General features: G+C 41.9%; 1 protein-coding gene across 2 annotated transcripts in view; it reads left to right on the forward strand.

The window, feature by feature from the left end:
* LOC5571427 (superkiller viralicidic activity 2-like 2) overlaps positions 1 to 21,735 on the forward strand; it is a 31,880-nt gene extending 10,145 nt beyond the window's left edge. For both annotated transcript variants that reach the window (XM_021845055.1, XM_021845057.1), the window contains exons 4-5: positions 16,866 to 17,925; positions 19,821 to 21,735. In XM_021845055.1, the coding sequence (XP_021700747.1) occupies positions 16,866 to 17,925; positions 19,821 to 21,623 (2,863 nt within the window). In that variant the 3' untranslated portion in view covers positions 21,624 to 21,735. The remainder of the gene's footprint in view (positions 1 to 16,865; positions 17,926 to 19,820) is intronic.
* The last annotated feature ends 583 nt before the right edge of the window (positions 21,736 to 22,318 follow it).

Here is a 22,318-nt window from a genome sequence, read left to right on the forward strand (position 1 = left end):
CAAAATCCAATTGATTCACTTTGACAGTGAAAAGAAGAGAAACGTCAATAAAATTCAATATGTTGTTGTTCTTATCGAATCCGCACGTGTTTTGTTTTCTCTGCTAATTGAAAGTAAAATTCAATACTACCTTGCCGATTACCGAGTAATTAGCTTCATGCTTCTTATAGATCCTGGAAGCAAATGAGATGGGTCGCTTGCTTTTATCCGGAAGCTCGTGAACAATCACTGCTCCAATTCCTTTGTTCGAAGCGTCGCAATAAAGCTTGACTGGGAGTTTCTGATCGTAGTGGACAAGTACTGTCTTCGGAAAGAAGTTTCTTTGCCGCCTCGAAAGCCTTCTGCCGGTTCTTCGTCCTCAAAAACTTGACGTCGTCCTTTAATAGCTCGTACAACGGCTTTAAACACTGGGCCAAACTTGGACAAAAATTGGCATAATAATTGGCCAGGCCAATTAACGCTCGATCCTCATTGACATCCTTCGGTGATTTGACATCCATAATTGCTTTCACATTCTCAGAATTCTTGTGTAAGCCATCCTTATCGATATCGTGACCAAGATAACCAACTTCCCGAACGAAAAACTCACACTTCGTTTTGTTCAGCAGGAATCCGGCATCATTGAGCCGGGTCAGTGCGGCATCCAGTTTCGCCAAGTGCTCCGTAATGGTCCGGCCTTACACCATTATATCGTCCATATAAATAACTATTCCACGGCACCATTGATCAACTTGCTCCAATGTCTCTTGAAAAATAGAACACGCTGACTTCGTTCCGAACAGAAGCCGGTTCATCCAGTAGACACCTCTGCGCGAGCTCCAGACCAACAGCTTCTTGGTATCATCCAGTGGCGATTCCCTAACCTCAAATCTACCTGTTCCACGAATAGAAATTGTTGATTTTATGCAACCAATTTGCATCTATCGGGTGAAGATTTTCTAGAAAGGAAGATTCCAATCATTTACTATTTGCTTTATGATCTCAATTTGTCGAAAAAGACATTTTTAGATGCGTAGAACAGGTAAAAAGTGAGGTTACGAGTCGCCTCTGGTATCATCATCCACTTGATAGTACGCGTTCTACAGGTCGAGCTTTGAAAAATATTTGTCTCCCTGAAGCGCCGCAAAAATCTGCTCGATCACAGGAAACGCATGGCGATCGTCCAGGTTGACCGTGATACGGTAATCTGCACACAGTCGTATCGACGAATCCTTTTTGAGAACGGGGACAAGTGGCGTGCCCCATTCGGCCAGTTTCTTCCAGTCGATCAAGTTTTGCTTCCACCTTCTTCTTGACAGCGAGAGGAATCTTTCGGGGCTTGCAGAATTTTGGGACTGCTTCTTCCTTGAGGACTAGTCACACCTTGTCATGCTTGAAATGGCCCAATTCACCATCGAAAACCTCAGCAAGCTTACTCTGGTCTGCCGGCCCATCAACAGCTACCTTGTTCTCTCGAACACGTAAATCTCCTCCGTTGACACGTGATCCTTGTATCGCATTGAATGTGCCGACCGCTCGGAAACCAGATCCATTGTAGCAAAGCGGCAGTGCAGAAAGCAAAGTATCGTAAAGATCCTTGGAAACGGCATTCACCGGGCTCCCTGTGTTCACCCCGAAACGAATAGGGCATCCGTTGACTTGACTCCATACCATCACCGGTGGTGGGGGTCATCCAGCTTGTTGATTCTTAAGTGGTTCACTCTTGGTCCTCGCTACTCTGCTCCAAACGATGTTTTCTTCTCCTTTGGCTGCTCGGACGTTTTAGCAAACTTTCGCCAAGTGACCCTTCTTATCACAGAGCTTGCACACGTAACTCTTGTATTGGCACTTCCGGAAATCGTGGTCTCCTCTACCACAGGCAAAACACTTCGCTCCAGAACTTGACTGCTTCTTGTCTGCGCCATGCTGGATTTTATTGACCTCAAGAACTCCTCGCTGTTGTTGGGTACATTCTGTCTTCAGCGCGATCTTCATTCAATCGTCGAAACTTGTTGCACTATCTTCTTCGCAAACTCGCCCGAAAATGGGGCCGCGACGGAGGCTCACCACGAATAAATTCTTGATAAACGTGTTCAGGTCTTCTCCAAAATCGCAATCGGCGGCCAGCTTCTTCAGACGTGTGGACCATTCCACGACCGATTCTGCAAAACCAAGTCAGGGTAAACCGCTGTTTTAGCAATTCGCATATCTAGGAAAACTTCTTCTGTTTTGGCAGTTCCGGGAAGCACAAATTTTTAAGGATTTGATACACCTTCATGGAAACGGCCGTCAACAGGAACGCTGTTCTTCGCTTGTCTTCATACTCACCTATTTCTTAGGCCACAAAAAGCCACTTCAAACGTTCTTCGTACAGTGGCCATGAATCTCCAACGTTGAACTCCGGTAGCTTGGTAAAATTCATTCTTACAGAGCTTCTTTTCTCCTTCCGTCGCCAAAATGTAGGGTATGAAGATTAACTTGTTTTTTTATTGAAGCTGAATCTTAAACTGACTAGGGTACATAAATTGGATGGCTTATACAGCAGATAAAATCAACAACCGGCTAATTGCTAGGCGCCAATAGATCTACGTGTTGCATACACCACGCGCCACGCTTGTGACGCCTTACTTGTTGCTGCAACGCGTAAATGCATTGCTTTCAATACGCCACACCTCTGGTCATTATTTTAATGTCAAGTTTCTTGAAAATCTATTTTTAATAGGTTTTAAAGGTAAAGTCTCTGTTTTAACCCAAATGTTTTCTAAAATTATTTCTTTCCTCTTTCTACTTGCCCCTTCAGATCCTCTTTTGCAAATATTCCATAGATTCTTCTGGGATTTATATACCCATCACTAGGAAATGCTTTAACAATTCTTCGAGTTATTTCTCTAGATTTTTTTCTGGCAGACTTTTAAGCACATTTTTCAGACGAATTTCTCCATAAAATCCTTGAGCACAATTCTACTACTTTCAGTAATTTCCAATGGGTTTCTGAAAACTTTACCAGGGACTATCCAAAGATTTCGTTCATACATTTTTACACTGACTTTCCCATCGATTTTACTAGGAAATCTTCTAAAGATTCTCACACGGGTAAACAAAGACAATCCACATAGTTTTACTGCAAAGTTCCAGAGGACGTTTAATGGCACGAAGAAGAATATCCGCAAGGCTGGTAGCGAGTCACTTTTTAGTGACTTGGTCACTTTTTTTAAGCCAGTCACTTTAAAGTCTCTTTTTTGAAGCCATTTCAACTAAAGTCCCTTTTTTGGTCAAAAAGTCACTTTTTTCAACTATTTTGAGCTAAATTTTAGGCCTTTTTTTTCTAATTTAGGCTAAGTTTTAAGTTAGGTCATCACCAGAACAACTTCATGTCAGTTTCAAAACATTGTTTCATGCTCTTTTTAATGTATTCGAATTCTCGCAGCAGAATATCAATAGATTCATGGTTGGTTCATTGTTTTCTTGTGGAAAAAGTCGATCTTTCATAGAGTTCCATGTAATTTGTAATAGTATCTCGTTGTCTTCCAAATTCGTTTTATTAACCAAACCATCCTGGTATCGCTGTGTGCGTTTGAAATGCAAATATCAAATACGGAAACACCGAACGCGGTTAGATTTTAAAAAAAGGAAGGCGAAGGCAACGATATATGTAACATAGTTGCTAAGTATCCTTTGGTTACTTTGTGTTACAGCCCCTAAAACGTATACTTCTTAGAACAGACTTTATTTGCAAACCAAATCTTTAAAAATGGTCGATAGATCTTAGCTAGAGGATACACTAAGGGGTTTTTACGTTGGTCAACGTTCCGCCTAAAAACCCGCGTTATTAAGAAAAAAACAACGTAAAAACCTTGTTATCTAAAAAACGATGTTTCATGACCATACGATTCATAACGAAACATTGTTTAACACGAAAACAAAATTTGGCTTTGGTTTCAGTGTTCTTTATTTTTTATTATGCATGTTTTTAAGCATTCATTTAGGAATGTATTTTATCAACTGTTTCTAAACATAAATTTTTGCAGAACCTCTTTCGAAGTTGTTTGAGAACGATACCAAAACATATATTCATGGGTAAATAAATAAAAATGTTAATACAGAAATGCTTCAAAGAATTTATCGTTTTCATTGAATCATTCATGAAATCATGCATGCTTTCTTCGAAGAAATGTGGGGTGTCAAATCCCCTACTCGGCTTTTTTAAATCACTCCGACATGAGGTTTTTTGAAAGTCACAATGTTTATATTTGACAATAATAATAATGCGCGGTATTAAATTATTCTTTATTCTCTAGTATATTACAATTCGACCGACTATAACCCCCAATGTCAAGTGCATCATAAAAGTGTCCAAATAATTTTGATTGAAATATTTGAAGCTTAGTGCAAATAGTGCTAATTTAACAGCATAACTCAGAAGAATATCCTATCAAGCCTATCGTCGCTAAATTTCCATTCGGTCAAACGTATCTCCCATTTTCTTACTGATGGAAAATTTCAATATCACTCAGGCTTATGTCAACCATTTGTTTTCTCTTAGTCGGCGTTTGAAGGACGCGTGTACGATACATTGGTTTTAAGCAGTATTTCAATCATATTCGATCTTATATCATCATTTTTAACTTGAAATGACCATTATTACATTTTACGTTAGCTTGATCTAGTTTCACAAAATATTGACCTTATTAGGTACAAGCGTAGAATCTAATAAAGCTAAATAGAAAGTATTCTTCTGTGAATATAACATTTCACGGAACTTCATCTATACGCTTATAATTTTTCTAGTCTGAATCTTAAACAATTATCGACATAAAGTCATGGACAAGTTTTGGGATCTACACCGTTTACAATGAATGATGTAATTTTTCTTGGGAGTTTGAATCAATATGTGAAATGACAAAAATTTTAATTTCACAAATGTTCCAAATTCTTATAAAATTTTACAAAATGAAATAGGGGAACTTACGTATTCTCGGCAGCCTAAGCCGATGCCGTGCTTCTTTTGTAATTTACTCGGACATCAGCAGACAAATTCCGTGTTTGTCTGCTTACATTTATGCGTCGCTCAATCCTCTATCGATTCACACTGACAGACTTGTCAAAATGCTTTTGGAAACGTTTTTACAACGTTGCGAACATCTTTTGTCAGTGTGACTATTGTCGGCAGCCTCATTCTGTTCGGCAACTTTCCCATAAGAACGTTTTAAATTTGGTTGCCGATAATAGTCGCATGGGTGATATAAAAGACACAACATTTTGGAAAGATTGAAATTTCGCTAAAAAATCTTATTTCCGTAAATGTTAATTTTTCTGTTCGAAAGAATTGTAGTCAATACATATCTTGAAATTTTAATATTACAATAAAAAAAATCCAAATATGGTATTCAACTAGACCTACTACCTGCAGCAGATCATGTTGAATATTCCCTATCATATTGTATATTGATCGTAAAACAGTATAAGGGCTTGTTCATATATTTCATAACGCTAAAATTGGCCATTTTGGACACCCACCCACCCCCTCGTGACGCTTTTTGTATTGATACTTTACAATTTTTGTACGAGCCGTAACAATGTTAGGACACCCACCCACCCCCTAAAGCGTTATGAAATTTGTGAACGGGCCCTAATAGAATTGAAATAAAACTGTTTACGGTTCGATTTTAAAGTCACTTTTAGTCACTTTTTCGCGAATCGAAAGTCACTTTTTAGACACTTATTTCTCAAATCTGGTCACTAAAATAACTTTTTTCGGAACCACTTTTTGCTACCAGCCCTGATATCCTTAAAAAAAAACTGAGAAATAACTGGTTGAATACTTGAAAAAGTCCTCAACGAAAGTCTTATGGGAAGTCCTAGGAAAATTAATGAACGAATCACTGTATGAATTCATGAAGGACTTATGACTTTCTCGAGAAATTACTGGTAAATTCTTTGGAACAGTCAATGTTGCTGAACAACGATCGGAAACGCGAGGCACGATGAATTTTCGTAGGCATCAAAACAGAATCTGCGAATAAACACAAACAACCGTTCGGGCGCTTCATTCGTTCGTGTTTCATTTTCGGATCGCTGTTTCTCCCGACGCTATCATCGGGTGATTTTCCATCGCTCGATAATTTGAACGGTACGATCCACACTGCCTACTCTTCGCGAAGAACAGGAAAATATTCATTTCGATCATCTTCATGTGGGCTTGCAACAATCACGCTAAACTTGCTCCGCTCAAAAATGAGTGCCAAGCGCACAAAATTGGCCTCTTTTCGTGCAGCACAGATTCTGTGCAAAGGGACTGTTCACAGTTTTGTGCAAACGGTGGTAAACAAAACTGAATTAGTGAATTGCGCACAGAGGAGGAACACTTGGAATGCGGAATTCGTTTCCATTTTTGTTATGCTTCTGAAAACATAAAAAAAACATTCCAATTTTAAAGATTTTCAGAATTTTTTTCATTTGAATGACCGAAGCGGAAGCAAATGGGGAAAAAACTTTCGCATTTGCGATCATTTTCCGGCTTTTCGCTAGAAAACATCTCAGATAACTCCCCATCTTACCAACGGCCAACTGTTTGCTGCCACGCGGGATATCATTGAAAGTTCCGTTTCCAACGATCCCGGACAGCCGAAGGCCAAAACGTCGGCAACTCACAGAATGAGTGCGACCTACTCAGAATTTTCACTCAGTCAGCCAGTTCTGCATTGGTTGCCTCATTCTGTGTAGCTTTAACACATGCGCTGCGTGGAGCTGGCTTAGCGTGGAGTGTTTGCTTGTCTTTGCGAGAAGAAGCAACCTTGCAATGAATCACGAGAATGAACAGCGCGTGGATAAATGAATCCTACGAGTGGAAAGGCTTCGCGAACCACTTATCGGTGTGTTCATTTTGCTTCTTCGGCGTTGCATCCGTTCGCTTTTTGCGATGCTCTTCGTGACGCAAAAATGAAAAATGAATTTTGGCGAATGTTGGATCGCGAAGATGCGTCGATCATTGTTCACGAAGAAGATCCATCGCAACCCTGGGAACAGTTTTTGGGGTTAGCCATATAGAAATTTCAGGGTGAATTCTCAAAGATTTCTTGGATGGAATTCTTGGAGGAATTCACATGAACTCCTAAAGAAATCTTCGAAATAGTATCTTAAAGAAACTTTGCGCAATCACCTAAAAAAAAAAATGTTTACTTGGTTCCTACTAAGTCTCTTAAGGTGAAGATGATTCGAAGCCAAACCTCAAATTTCCAAGAGCACGAATCTGGAGAACCGCACATCCTTCTTCTTCTTTTTCTTCTTTCTGGCATTACGTCCCCACTGGGACAGAGACTGCTTCTCAGCTTAGTGTTCTTATGAGCACTTCCACAGTTATTAACTGAGAGCTTACTATGCCAATGACCATTTTTGCATGTGTATATCGTGTGGCAGGTACGAAGATACTCTATGCCCTTGGAAGTCGAGAAAATTTCCAACCCGAAAAGATCCTCGACCGGTGGGATTCGAACCCACGACCCTCAGCTTGGTCTTGCTGAATAGCTGCGCGTTTACCGCTACGGCTATCTGGGCCCCCTTTTTTTTTTTTTTGTTTTTTACAAGGGGGAAATCTGCAAACAGATCCCCTGAGAAGATAACTCAGGGAATGCGGGGATGACGCACCAACGACGACCCGCTAAAACCAGCCTATGCACTGTGCATGAGCAATTCATTTAGAATTGCTCAAGTGGTGAACAGTGCATCGACATGACCCTTGGACTCAGACCCTCATCTCCCCGGAACCACCTTACGGTATTTCTTCGGGAAGGGACCAGTGCATATAGCACAACACGTGTAGCAGAAGTAGCCTAGGCAAACTGCTTCTCCTAGCCGACTTAAACAATGTTACAAGGGACCAGCCTCGGCAGGGCTAATCCTCTGCAGCCAACTCTTGGTCGGCGCGCCATAGATGCTGCAATTCTAACATAATGTGAGTGACAGCCGTAGTTACTGCATTCCAGCACTCGGCATCCGCACACATTCTCTCTATAATATTGTCGGGGGACGTGTCCCCTCCGCATGTAGTGAGCATGCGACCTCTCACAACAATGAAACGGGGGCAATCGAACACGACATGCTCCGCTGTTTCCTCTACACCAGCACAATTGGGGCACGCAGGAGATTCTGAGTGCCCGAACCTATGCAGATACTGTCTATAGCAACCATGTCCTGACAGAAACTGCGTCAGGTGGAAGTTCACTTCCCCATGGCTTCTACCATACCAATCTGACACATTTGGTATTAGTCGATGGGTCCATCTACCCTTAGTGGAGTTATCCCATTCCTGCTGCCAGCTTCTGAGCGTTTCCTCTTTACACGTGTCGCGGACTCCTCTGGTACCCCTTTGGTTGAAGCATTGAACATCTTCCTTGATGATGAGCCCGATGGGCGTCATCCCGGCTATGATGCACACGGCCTCTTTAGATACCGTCCGGTATGCACTTGCTACTCTTAAGCACATTATCCTGTACGTGCTTTCCAACCGCTTTAGGTTTCTGTTCGTTCTAAGCGCTTTTGACCAGATTGGTCCTCCATACCTTAGTATGGATAGCGCCACGCTTGCCAGCAGCTTGCGTTTGCTGGCAATTACAGCAGAGCTGTTAGACATCATCCTCGAAAGCGCCGCTATAGCCGTAGATGCCCTTTTACAGGCATATTCAACGTGGCTAGCGTAGCTCAGCTTGTCATCAATCATTACCCCAAGATGCCTAAGGGATCGTTTGGACTCTATGGTGCAATCACCTACCGAGATAAGCGCCCGTTGCTCGGACTTGCGGTTGTTGACCACCACCACCTCAGTCTTGTGACGGGCCAGTCCTAGTTTCCTAGACTTCATCCATTCCTCAACCAGGGAAATAGAGTGCGCTGCTGTCAACTCTACTTCCTCCATCGATTCACCATAGACCACTAGGGTGATATCGTCGGCGAAGCCAACAATCTTAACACCCGTCGGAAGGGGCAGCCTAAGTACGTCATCGTACATCGCATTCCATAACAGCGGGCCCAGGATTGAACCTTGAGGTACTCCCGCGGTAATTCGAACGCTTTTCTGCCCTTCCTCTGTGTCATACAGTAGAATCCTACCATCAAAATAGCTTTCTAGAAGCTTACACAACTGCACCGGTACCTTGAGGCGGTGAAGCGCGTGTGCTATTGCTTCCCAGCTTGCGCTGTTGAACGCATTCTTCACATCCAGAGTGACAACCGCGCAGTAACGGATGCCGCTCCTTTTATGCTCGATTGCCACCTCAGCTGTTTGAACGACCGACTGGATGGCGTCCAGAGTAGATTTACCTTTTCTGAATCCAAACTGGTTGTTGGACAGGCCGTCCGCACTCTCCGTATACGGTACTAGTCTGTTGAGAATCAACCTCTCCAATAACTTGCCCGTCGTATCTAGTAGACAGATAGGTCTATACGCCGACGGGTCACCTGGTGGTTTCCCCGCCTTTGGTAGTAGCACCAATTTCTGTCGCTTCCATACATCCGGGAAGATTCCTTGATCAATGCAGCGTTGCATCGTGGTTCTGAACATGTCCGGATCCGTGTTCACTGCCGCTTTTAAGGCAACATTCGGGATACCATCGGGTCCCGGTGCCTTGTTTGACGCGAATGATTTCACGACTTCTGCCAGCTCTTCGTTCGTCACTCTCGCCACTTCTTCTCCTTCATCTGCCGCATACGGCGCTGGGGGCCATGGGCTTATGGGATGGTGCGGGAAGAGTACATCGATTATCGATCGCAGCAACTCGGGCGATTTCTCTTGGGGCGCTATGGCTCCTTTGGTCTTAGCCATTACCACTCTGTAGGCGTCACCCCATGGACTAGAATTGGCACTCTCGCATAGACTTTCAAAGCATGCCCGTTTTCGACTCTTGATTTCCTTTTTGAGAGCCAACTTTGCCTCTCTGAATGCTGCACCGCGTTCCTCTCTTTGTGCTTCTGTGCGTGCGCGTTGCATTCTTCGTCTAGCCCGAAGGCAGATTGCTCGAAGATTTGCAATTGATTCGCACCACCAATACACTGGCGGCCTGTTCTCTCTAGGAGGGTCTTTTCTCGGCATGGAAGCATCACACGCTCGTGATATCATAGCAACTAGCTCTTCACCGTTTAGGTCCAGAGTGTTTCGTTCGCGCCTCAGGGCTTCAGTGAATACTTCGACGTCGAAGCGCGCTGTTTTCCATCCTCGGGCTTGGGTCGAGTTACATCGCGCTGCCTTCTGCCCGCCTGGTATTATACTATAGCGAATCGATTGATGATCGCTATGAGTATAACCGTCATCAACGCGCCAGTTCATGGTACCTAAAAGGTTAGGACTACAAAACGTCACGTCGATGATCGATTCTGCACCATTTCTGCGGAAGGTACTCACTGTACCCACATTTGCCAACTCTACATTTAATGCGGCCAGGGATTCCAACAATAGCTGGCCTCTTTGATTGGTGCAGCGGCTACCCCACTCCACTGCCCATGCATTAAAGTCGCCAGCTATCACTACTGGCTGCCGATTAGCTAGTTCGGCCATCATCCTGTCAACCATGTGGGAAAATTCCTCAATCGACCACCTTGGGGGCGCGTAACAACTGCAATAGAACACGCCGTTGATTTTTGCTATCGCAAAACCGTCATTTGAGCTAGAGACTACTTCTTGGATTGGGTATCGTCCTGTCGTCCCTATAGCTGCCAGCTGTTGAGACCTATCCGCCACCCAGTTCCCGTTGTTGGCTGGTATGCGGTATGGGTCCGATAATAACACCACGTCAGTCTTGGTTTCCGAGACTGACTGCCAAAGCAGCTGCTGGGCTGCATCACAGTGGTTTAAATTTAACTGTGTTACTTCCGTTTTGGCTGCTTTGATACTCCGCTTGTGCCCGGACATTTGGGTCCGCCCGTTAAGTGTCCGTTGTCTGCTCTGTCGACACATATTAGGCACTTAGCGATTTGCTTACAATCGCTTGCCCTATGGCCTTCCGCGCCGCATTTTCTGCACATCTTACTTCTGTCGGGACCATTGCAATTCCACGACTTATGGCCCTTCCCGAAACACTTGAAGCAAACTTCAGGAGGCTGTTGTATGCTCAGCCGGCAAACAGACCAGCCTACCTTGAGTATGCCCAAGTTCTTCGCTTTGTTGGCCTCTGCGACCGGCAGCCTGATCGCCGCCACCTGGGTGCCCTGCGGGCCCTTTCTAAGGTGGATGGCCTTACTGGCTACGTCGATGTCACACTGCTCTTTGAGGGCAGCCGAGACCTCCGCTGCATCGGTGACCTCATCCAGATTTTTACACTGGAGAGTCGCTTCAGCAGTAAGGGATCTTACATCAACCTCGTCACCAAGTACTTCTTGTGCCAGTTGCTTATAGACTGCACCCTTTTCCTTGGCGTCCTTCTTTAAGACTAGGATCATTTCACCAATCCTAGTTCGCCTTATGCTTCGCACGTCTGCGCCCAATGGCGATAGCTTCTCTGTGCTTCGCATCGCCTTCAGAACCTCGGCGTATTTTGCTTCCTCCGTTTTGATAACGAGGGCTTCGCCTAAATTCCTACGTTTCGCTGTTTTCGGTTTAGCGCTCTCCTTGGGCTCCGTTTTCGGTTTCCTCTGTTTTTTCTTATTTCCAACTCGTATCCACGGGTTGCTGTTGCCTTGCGCCCGTGGTTCCTGTGGATGCACTGCCTGGTTCCGGTTAACCCGTGGCTCCTTTTTCTTGGCTTTCTTGGCCTTAGGATTGGTGTTGGCCTCTCCTTTGTTGCCATGTCCTCTTGATCGCGGGGCTTGGCTCGTGCCAGCTTTTCCGCTTTGGAGGACGGCCGCGTAGGTTACTTTTCCCTTAGCAACCATACGTCTTTTTGCCACGTATTCATCCCCGGAAGCTTCCCTCTTCCGCATCGCGTATCGAATAATATCATCAGATATATTCGCGTTGCCTGTGAAGGAAAACACTTCGGTCTGACACGACCTAGTGTCTTTTTGGCCTTCTACCTTGCCCAGTTGTTCCTTGGCTTTCTCGTAGTCCTGCTTTGCAGCTAGGACTGATTGTCGCAATTTCAGTAGACTTGTTTTCAAGTCTTTGCTGATATTTGTTTTGCTTTTAACATATTCGATGATGACATCAAGTTGCTCAGCAGCTACCTGCATTTTTGGGAGGTACTCCCTATTGCGATCCATGGCCTCGATTAGTCCCGGGCCATCGGTCACCACACATGTTGCACTGGAGCGGCCAGTGCCTGCCGTCGTCACAGTATCTAGGCTTTTGCCCACACTGTTTTCAATAAAGTTGGTCGCCTCCTTCCTTGGCGGGAACCTTAGCCGGTTACTGATAGGTCCAGAAGCCTCTCCTTCACATTCCGCTAGTTGTTTGTTTTGGTTGATCATCTCTTATGGGTCCCCCTAAGAGCCGCTATCCATCTCCGCTGGAATAGTCGCCTTTATAATCCCATGGTTATCTATGCAAGCAGGGAGGCCATGCTAGGGTTGACATAGTTAAGCCCCTGGACTGTCGTCCCTGCTGCCCCAATCTGGGCCCCCTAGAACCGCACATCCGTTCAAGCTGAAAACTTAATCGATTGGTCACTAGCTGTTGGGGATCGTTAGATTAAGTTTTCAGCTTAAACGGGTGTTTGGTTCTCCAGTTCCGTGCTCTTGCAAATTTGAGGTTTGGCTTCAATTCATCTTCACCTTAAGCACTTAAGCAGTGATCTTCAAAGATCACTTTTGGTATAAATCTAGGTTTAGTGAAAGTTTGTCGCTGCATGAAAGTACACTACAGATATTAACGGAACTTGATTCTCGAAAGAGTAACTCATGAACTTGTCAGCAACTTCAAAGTTTAGAACAAGTTTTAGTTTAACTTTTTTTCTCACTTAAGGATAATAATATCATTGTTAATAGCAACTCAAACGAATTTTATGTAAACTGTAAACTTTGAGTATTTACTTAAAAAGTGAATTGATTAAGCTAAAACATGCCCCTTTATCCGAACTTCTGATTTCTTGGGAAAGTATTTTTTTTAAGGAAGCCTGATGTTTTTGAAGACTTCTTTGGGAAATTTCTCGAAGAATTTCTAGGAGAATTTCCGAGTAAATAAATAGGATTAGGAATAAATCTCAGGATTGATTCCTGAATGTATCCTTAGAAAAATACCCGGTTAAAATCTTTAAGAAATCGTCAACGATATTTCAAGTAAAATCTCAAGAAATTGCTAGATGATGGCCTAAACAAGGATCTTAGAGGTAACCCTAGAAAAAAAAAACGCTGGAAGCAATATTTGATGATTGCCTTGAATAGTCTTTCATAACCAAAAATCTGAAAGAACCTTTGGAAGAATTCCTTAACCCTTTGTCTGTTTTCTGGGGTCAAATTGACAATATGTCTCAGAGAACTTTGAAGGGCTGTAGCTTTTCTGTGAGTGAATCTATCTGTGAAATTTAGTCCTACTTTGATGCGGATCCACGAGTTGTTTGTTTCGCACATGATTTTTTCTGAATATCTTGAAAAATAGTTTTCTAAAGTTATAGAACTCGGGGGATCAGAAAATAATGTTTTCTGTGATAGCTCCTTCATGCGGTGGAATTTTAAATTAACCAATGTGCAATAGTAGCCCTACCCCTGTTGCAAATCTTTAAGCAAATCCGCTCAAGAAAAGTAAAAATTTCTGCGGAAGAAATGGTGAAGAAATTTTCTACAGTGAGCTCCATTTGAAATGACATTTCTTTTCAACTGCGTACTGCGATCAAAGAAAAATGCTTTTCTTGAGCATTTCTTGCAATAAATTTCCCACGCATTGAGATAGGCGATTACTTTTTTGTTGAAGTGCATACTTCCCATTACCAAAGAAAGTATAGTTTTATGTAAAACTGTTTCTGAGATATAGACGTTCAAAATTTCCGAATTTCACTTTTTTTTACCTATTTTTCACAATCACCACTCTCCGCTGAGAACCACTCTCTTTTAAATTTTCTTATACATTTAAGTAAAGCTAAGTATGCTGTTTCGCTCAAAAGAAGTAAAGAAATTCTTTGACTGAATGTTTCAAGAAATTTCCTACAGAGAGCCCCATTTGAAGTGACATTTCTTCTCAACTGCGTACTGCGATCAGAATGTTATTTTTGGACCATTTATGAGAAGAAATTTTCCACACATCGAGATGGGCGATTCCTTTTTTTGTCAGTAGCAAACTAGCCTCGGAAAACTGAATTAAATTTTCTTTTCAAAACAGCAGAAAAATCAAAAATTGATTGAGATTCCGTTAAATACGAATAATTTAAAAAAGAAAATTACCTACCTACATCAAATTTGCTTTTTTCACGTTTGTGAAAAATTTCTTGGGATCTCGGGATTTTCCGGGATAACTTTATTTCCCGTTTCCCGGGAAGTCACATGCCGGGAAAATTAAAAACTACATCAAAACGAAAGCAAGCTACTATAAGGCGCGAAGGATTGTGATTTTATTTTTTCTCTTCTTTCTTTTTCAAGACTTCAGTGAAGCAGGGTGACCAGCGCACCGGGAAATCGGGAAAAACGGGAAAAAGCCGGTATTTCGAATCACCGGGAGAAAACCGGGAAATATACGGGAATTTCAATTAGCTCCGGGAAATTTGAGCATACCAAGTAATGTTTTAATCAGCACGATCTAAACTTTAGTGGATATTTACAAAAGCTTCTGAATCTATATAAATAAAAATAGAATGGTGTTTGTATGTCACGAAATGGCTTCCGAACGAGCAACGGATTTGAATGATTATTTTTCCGTTTTATTCGTCAAGTGTTCCGACGTGTTTGTGTGTATCAAAATCCCAGGATATTCACCGGGAAAGTCGGAAAAACGAGCGTGAACGGAACTGTTATTCTGTTTGGGCGATTCTTAGTGTTTTCCAACAGCCTACTTGATGGCAAGACGAAATTTGCCGGGACCACTAGTAAATCATAAATAAATCGAATAAATCAATAAAGTCAGGAACATATTCTTTATGTATTATTTTGTTTCATGGCTGTAGCGGTCATGCGACTCAAAGCTAAAGGGAGTCTATAGGAGCAAATGATGGAAATGAATAGGTGGATAGGCGTCGCAAGGGAGCGACAAGATTTAAATTTAATTAGGTGGTGAAAGTTGACAAGCCATTTTAAAGTCACTAAGCATCAAAGCGTCCTGTATTTTGCCTAGCTTCTCTACTGGAAAAGGGTAGAGTAGCGAAGCTAGGCAAAATACAGGACGCTTCGATGCTTACTGACTTTAAAATGGCTTGCTCAACTTGGTAAAATTCTAATTCATTTCAGATTTTTATCTAATCTTTATCAGAAATAATTGCCCTGAGAAAATGTTCCAGATTTGTGGGGATCAAACATAACAATAAATTCTATGCTGATGACCATGGAACGAAATGTTGAACAATTGATAAATTCATTTTTATGTCTACCAAATCTGTGACCGTTTGAAATTTAAACTATAATTCATTCAAAGATTGACTCGATCCCATCATATAAAAAAGGGTCAAACTTTTTTAACACTGAACTTTTTTATAACAAATTCCACGATTACTTAAAGTGATCGTCGTAAAATATCGTTTCATATATTGTCGCGTCACCACCCATCCGGATCGCGCCAGTGAGACTCGCGACGCACCTCAAGTCGCCGTTTTTTAAAATCAGTTTTTAAATTTGGCGCTGCATTCTTACGATGTTTATGAACACAGCGCGCTATTGAAATATTAGTCGCGACGCTTGAAGATTGACAAAATAATAATTAAAAAAAAGGTTTGTCCGTATTTCTGCCGGATCTATTAAGCAGAATCAGTATAAGCCCAGGAAATTTGAATGCACAGCAAAATATCTGATTTTCGTCTACCCCTAATAGAAATTCTTTGATTTATGACCAAAAAACTCGTACTTAAAAGTCTTTTTAAATGGTAAAAAAATCGCAATAATGTTTCTTAGCATATCATCAAACCGGGAATATATTTGAAATACCAGGAAAAAACCGGGAGAAAACCGGGAATTTGAAATTGACTTTTCACTGGCCACCCTGGTGAAGAACACTAGCCGGATATTTTAAAATTGACGTACATAAAGACAAAAAAAAAACACTTGTTCAATTTGGTATAGGTTGGTGGAGAACCTATACAATTTCAAGTTTTATTTTTCGTTGAATTGTTAATAGATGTTTACAATCACGTGCACATACAGTCGAAGCTCTTTGGTTTTTTTTTCTATTTTGCAGGCAAGAGTTTTAAGGGGTCATGCACAAATTACGTCACGCTCCAAGGGGGGGGGGGAGGGGGTCAGCCAAGCTTGACAAGCCTTACAAAATGTTCGAAAAACTCATACAAAAAACGTGACAAAAGGGGGGGGGATCGAAAAAGTCGAAATTTAGCGTGACATAATTTGTGTACCATCCCTAAGAGAGTGGGAGCCTTCCTTAGCCGAGGGGTTAGAGTCCGCGGCTACAAAGCAAAGCCATGCTGAAGGTGTCTGGGTTCGATTCCCGGTCGCTCTTTTCGTAATGGAAATTTCCTTGACTTCCGTGGGCATAGAGTAATCATCGTATCTGCCACACGATATACGAATGCGAAACTGGTAACTATGGCAAAGAAAGCTCTCTGGTAATAACTGTGGAAGTGCTCATAAGAACACTTAGCTGAAAAGCAGGCTTTGTCCCAGTAAGGACGTTAATGCCAAGAAGAAGAAGAATAATAAATTTTATAAATTTCCTATTACAAGACACTTATAAGCGGTTTCTTCGCCACCGCTTAGGTCTTAAATCAAGTTTAGCCATATGGGTAAACCTGGTTCACGGCTTAAGCGAAATCAACCCTTAGTCACAGCCACAGCAGATTTTTTAATTAAAACAAATTGTTCTCTTCTGATTCTAGTTTGGACAACATCGAATCTCGCATCAAGGTGCATACGATCCAATCGCCGGAAGCTTGCACACACGAGGTAGCCGTTTACCCCGACCACAAATACATGCCACTGGTACCTCCAACCGGAAAGGCAGCTAAAGAGTATCCCTTCGTGCTGGATCCTTTCCAAAAGGAGGCAATCCTGTGCATCGAGAACCAGCAGTCAGTTCTGGTATCGGCTCATACATCTGCGGGAAAAACGGTAGTTGCCGAGTATGCGATCGCCAAATCACTTGCTGCCAAGCAACGAGTCATCTACACCACTCCCATCAAAGCCCTGTCTAACCAGAAGTATCGAGAATTTCACGAAGAGTTCAAAGATGTTGGTTTAGTCACTGGTGATGTGACGATCAATCCTTCCGCCTCCTGCTTGATCATGACCACGGAGATTCTACGAAACATGTTATACCGAGGCTCGGAAATTATGCGCGAGGTTGGATGGGTTATCTTCGACGAAATCCATTACATGAGAGACAAAGAGCGTGGAGTGGTTTGGGAGGAAACGCTTATCCTGTTACCGGATAATGTACATTACGTATTCCTCTCGGCTACCATCCCGAACGCTCGACAGTTTGCCGAATGGGTTTGCCATATCCATAAGCAGCCTTGCCACGTAGTCTACACAGATTATCGTCCGACGCCGTTACAGCATTATCTATTCCCCGTCGGAGGCGATGGAATTCATTTGGTTGTCGACGAGAAAGGACAATTCAAGGACGACAATTTCAATACCGCAATGGCGGTACTGCAGAATGCCGGAGATGCCGCTAAAGGGGACCAGAAAGGCAAGAAGGGTGGACTGAAAGCGACCAATTCCGGCGAGACGAACATCTTCAAAATTGTCAAAATGATCATGGAGAGGAACTTTGCTCCGGTCATTATTTTCTCCTTCAGCAAGAAGGACTGCGAGATCTACGCGATGCAGATGTCGAAGCTGGATTTCAACTCGACCACGGAGAAGAAGTTGGTTGACGAAGTGTTCAACAATGCGATGGATGTGCTGAGCGAAGAAGATCGGCAGTTGCCTCAGGTGAGTTTGGGATGGATACGCTGTTATTAACAACACCACAAAAATTACACCAATAACTACTTTAAAAATGTCTACACAAATTCCTGAAATCCACCTGAAATTTCTGCAGAATGTTTCCAAATGTTTCTGTATGAATTAGTTGATGAACATGATTTAACTTTACCCGTCACAGAGCTTATAGCAAGTCTATTTTAAGAGATATTGGTCAATACTTTAATGTAAATTTGCATTGCAATATTTCAGCCAACTTGCATGCAAGGTTGTCAGCTTGTATGGCAATTTATTTGCTTAATTTGCTACAGAATTCAAACTTCATGTGTATAACAATGCATATCAACAAAGTTGATAATATTTTCGATGCTCAAAAGTTATCTTTGGATGGTTTAGAAAAGTATTACTTATGGCTGGTTCATCTCCGTTTTAGAAAAGTATTGTATTTTTCATATAAGAGAAACGAGGAATTTTGTATGAAGACTGTTAAAAAAATCGATGTAATCTAAATTTTATCTTGCAAATTCAACCAAATTATGTCTGAAATGAAAGTTAAAGTTCTTTTTCTATGTGCCTGGTGGATTTGATCACAAGAAAGTTTCTTAAATCATACTTTAAATTTTATGTAAACATCAGTGAATCAAACTGTTATCAAAGGAGAAGAAAAACATACCGTAAAATGGGGTGTTAAGGGATGAACAAACAATCAACTCGAATTTCAAGCAACTTCGAGTATGTCAATAACTGAACAAAGGACAGCCCTACCATTCTCTCGTCGTGTATATCAAATGCCAAATACAATTATGAGGATCCTATGACAGATCTCTGTTATAATCATGAAAATGTGTGATTTTTGACGGAGATGCAAAATGGGGTGTTAAGGAAATTGAGTTTCGCAAATAAAACCATATTTTTCCAACAAAAAAAAACATAATCCTTTCGGTCAATCACTTTGATGCTTTCATTCAATTTCATAGGTTATGTTCAACCTTAATCAAATAATACCATCAATATTATTGGACTTGGAACTCCTGCAAACGCACAATGTTATATTTTACCTGCTAAATCTTTCAAAGTTATTTATCCTTTTTGGGAACTATCAATACATCGTTAAATTGTCTTGAAATTATTTTTATCCTTATATGCATTAGGATCACAACCAATACATTTGCAGTTTATGAATCCTTTAAGCTATGCAGAGCAACTTCGTAAATAACTTATCATGTAAGGATAATTTCAACAAGCTTTTAGTTTTAATAGGGGAAATTACCAATTTGCCCTGTAAATAAAACACTAATTAACGTACAGGAAAGGCATTGCTAGAAAAAAAAAATGGTTGGCGCTATACGGTTTAGTGCCAGAACGGTATAAAAAATATAAAAGTAGAACTGATTAGTAATGTTTTTGTAGCACTAAGAAGTTCTGTTTTATTGCTTCAGATTATCAAATCTTTCGTCAATTAAGAAGGTCTTTAAGATGATTACAGAACGCAGCCAAATTTTCAAGAGCACATTGTTGTCAAGTCTAGAGAACCAAATAGCGCTCCGCGTTGAAAATTCGATCGATTGGTCGCCATCAACAAGCAAGCAATCGATTAAATTTTCAACTCAAACGGTTGTCAGATTCATCCAGACTTGTGCACTCGAACATTCAAAGACTGGCTTCGATTTAGAATTACCTTAGTATCTCCACCACTTTTGATAATAGAAATATTAGTAAAGCCATGCTTCTACTATTGCGATATATCGTTCCGTTTAATTTTAGTTTGATACCTTCTAATTTAAAAGACATTTATTATTTATTATAACAGTAGTTAATCTGAATGTCTTACGATCAACAAGTGGTCGTGAAAAACCATTCTAAAATGAGGTTGAAGTGTAACAACAATTTCATTCGATTTTCAGGTGGAAAACGTGCTCCCTCTGCTACGTCGAGGAATTGGAATTCACCACGGTGGGCTGTTGCCAATTCTGAAGGAGACCATTGAAATCTTGTTCGGCGAAGGCCTGATCAAAGCTCTGTTCGCAACGGAGACCTTCGCCATGGGTCTGAACATGCCAGCCCGTACGGTTTTGTTCACGGGTCCACGTAAATTCGACGGTAAGGATTTCCGCTGGGTTACATCAGGTGAGTATATTCAGATGTCGGGACGTGCCGGTCGTCGTGGTTTGGACGATAAAGGTATCGTAATTTTGATGATTGACGAAGCTGTTTCACCGGCGGTGGGCAAAGAGATTGTTCAGGGCAAACCGGATCCCATCAATTCTGCGTTTCATTTGACGTACAACATGGTGTTGAATCTGCTGAGAGTTGAGGAAATTAATCCGGAGTATATGTTGGAACGTTCATTTTTCCAATTCCAAAATCAATCGTCTATTCCGGAAATTTACAAAAAGGTACAGCTGAAACAGAAAGAGCTTGAGTCAGTCCATATTAAAGATGAACAATCGATCGTATCCTACCATCATATTAGAGATCAATTGGATACCCTAGGGAAACAATTCAGGGACTACATCACAAGACCAACCTATCTTATTCCTTTCCTGCAGCCAGGAAGAATGATCAAAATCCAATCAGATGCTGGAGAATTTGAGTGGGGTATAATTGTAAACTTCAAAAAAGAAACCGTTGACGCAAAGGCTAATCCGCTGAAAGCCGAAACGAAGGTTATCATCGACGTGCTTCTGCATGTCGACGATGGCTTTGAAAAGGAAGGTGTCCCCAAGCCATGCCCTCCAAATAAACGTGGCTCTGTCGAAGTCGTACCGGTTCTGCATACCCTCGTGCATCGGGTAAGCTCCCTCCGCGTGTACTATCCCAATGACCTTCGCCCTGCGGACAACCGACGATCTGTCCTGAAAACCATCAACGAAGTCAAGAAACGTTTCCCCGATGGACCTCCACTGCTGAATCCAATCAACGACATGCACATTAAAGAAAAAGATTTTCAAACAATTGTCGACATGATTGATAAGTTCGAAAAACGATTGTTCTCCCATCCGCTACATGAGTCCCCGGAACTGGATAAGCTCTACACAAAATACATGGAAAAGCTTGAACTCGAACGTCAACTGAAGCAGGAGAAAAACGCCTTCCGGGAAGCAAAGAGTCTTCTCCACATGGACGAGTTGAAACATCGAAAACGAGTGCTTCGTCGACTGGGCTACTGTACAACAGCGGATGTTATCGAATTTAAGGGACGTGTCGCCTGCGAATTGAGCTGTGCCGATGAACTCCTGCTCACAGAGATGATCTTCAACGGCACGTTTACAAACCTGACCACTTCTCAGGCGTGTGCCCTGCTCTCGTGCTTCGTATGCGACGAAAAGAGCTCCGAAGTACCAGCCGCAACCGAGGAACTATCCGGGCCGCTTCGACAGATGCAAGACCTCGCCCGGCGAATAGCTAAAGTTTCGAACGAGTGCAAGGTAGACCTGGACGAAGAGCGTTACGTAGAATCGTTCAAACCATTCCTGATGGACGTCGTGTTGGCGTGGTGCAAAGGTTCTTCGTTCTTGCAACTCTGTAAGATGACGGACATTTTCGAGGGTTCCATTATCCGTTGTATGAGACGGCTGGAAGAGCTGCTGCGTCAAATGGTTCAAGCTTCTAAAACGATCGGAAACACCGACTTGGAAAACAAATTTTCCGAAGCAATTCGGCTTCTCAAGAGGGACATTGTGTTTGCTGCTTCGCTGTATTTGTAATGGAAAGAAGTTAGTTTTTTCCTGACATGAATTAAGTTTTAGTCTATAATTGAGCAAAATGATAAATAAAATTTAACAAAAATTATAAATCGATAAAGAAATCAGTAAGGAATTATAAATGTCTATTTTATTACGATGACAACAACCAATTTAGATATCTTTGTCTTTTTTTATGGAGTTCTATGAATTAATCATAATATCATAATTTTAATGTAGGTAGACAGTTTTTTAGTTTAGAGAAGTGGTGCTCAATTTAAATGGTTCTTCAAAAAGGCTTAATTATATTTATTTAGGTGTAACGTCCAGAGAATTAATTGATGTTTAGTTCAATGTTTTCATATGCTTCAAAACATTTGTCCTTTTAGATAGTTAAATATATTGAACCAGTCTAAGTTAAATCAATTGCCTCTCTTTAGGTCGGACATATAAACGAGCCGTTTTGACGAAAGCCTTTCGGTGAAGACCAACCCTGACCTTGAATATTTCGCGAACATGGGAACGAATAAATCTCGGGTGTTTCTTTCGGGAAATATTTTAGATTTGATAGCGAAGATGCATCTCGCGACATATCTGAGGATAACCTGACCTTGATCGATCACTTCGTTCTGGCTAGTGGAAGAGGCAGGAGTGATCAGAGTTGATGTTTTGCGCCGTGATGTGTTTGTTGAGGTAGTTAGTTAACATGTGGTGTCTTT

This window comes from Aedes aegypti, chromosome 2 (genome assembly GCF_002204515.2).
Source record: "Aedes aegypti strain LVP_AGWG chromosome 2, AaegL5.0 Primary Assembly, whole genome shotgun sequence".
Classification (NCBI taxonomy): Eukaryota; Metazoa; Arthropoda; class Insecta; order Diptera; family Culicidae; genus Aedes; species Aedes aegypti.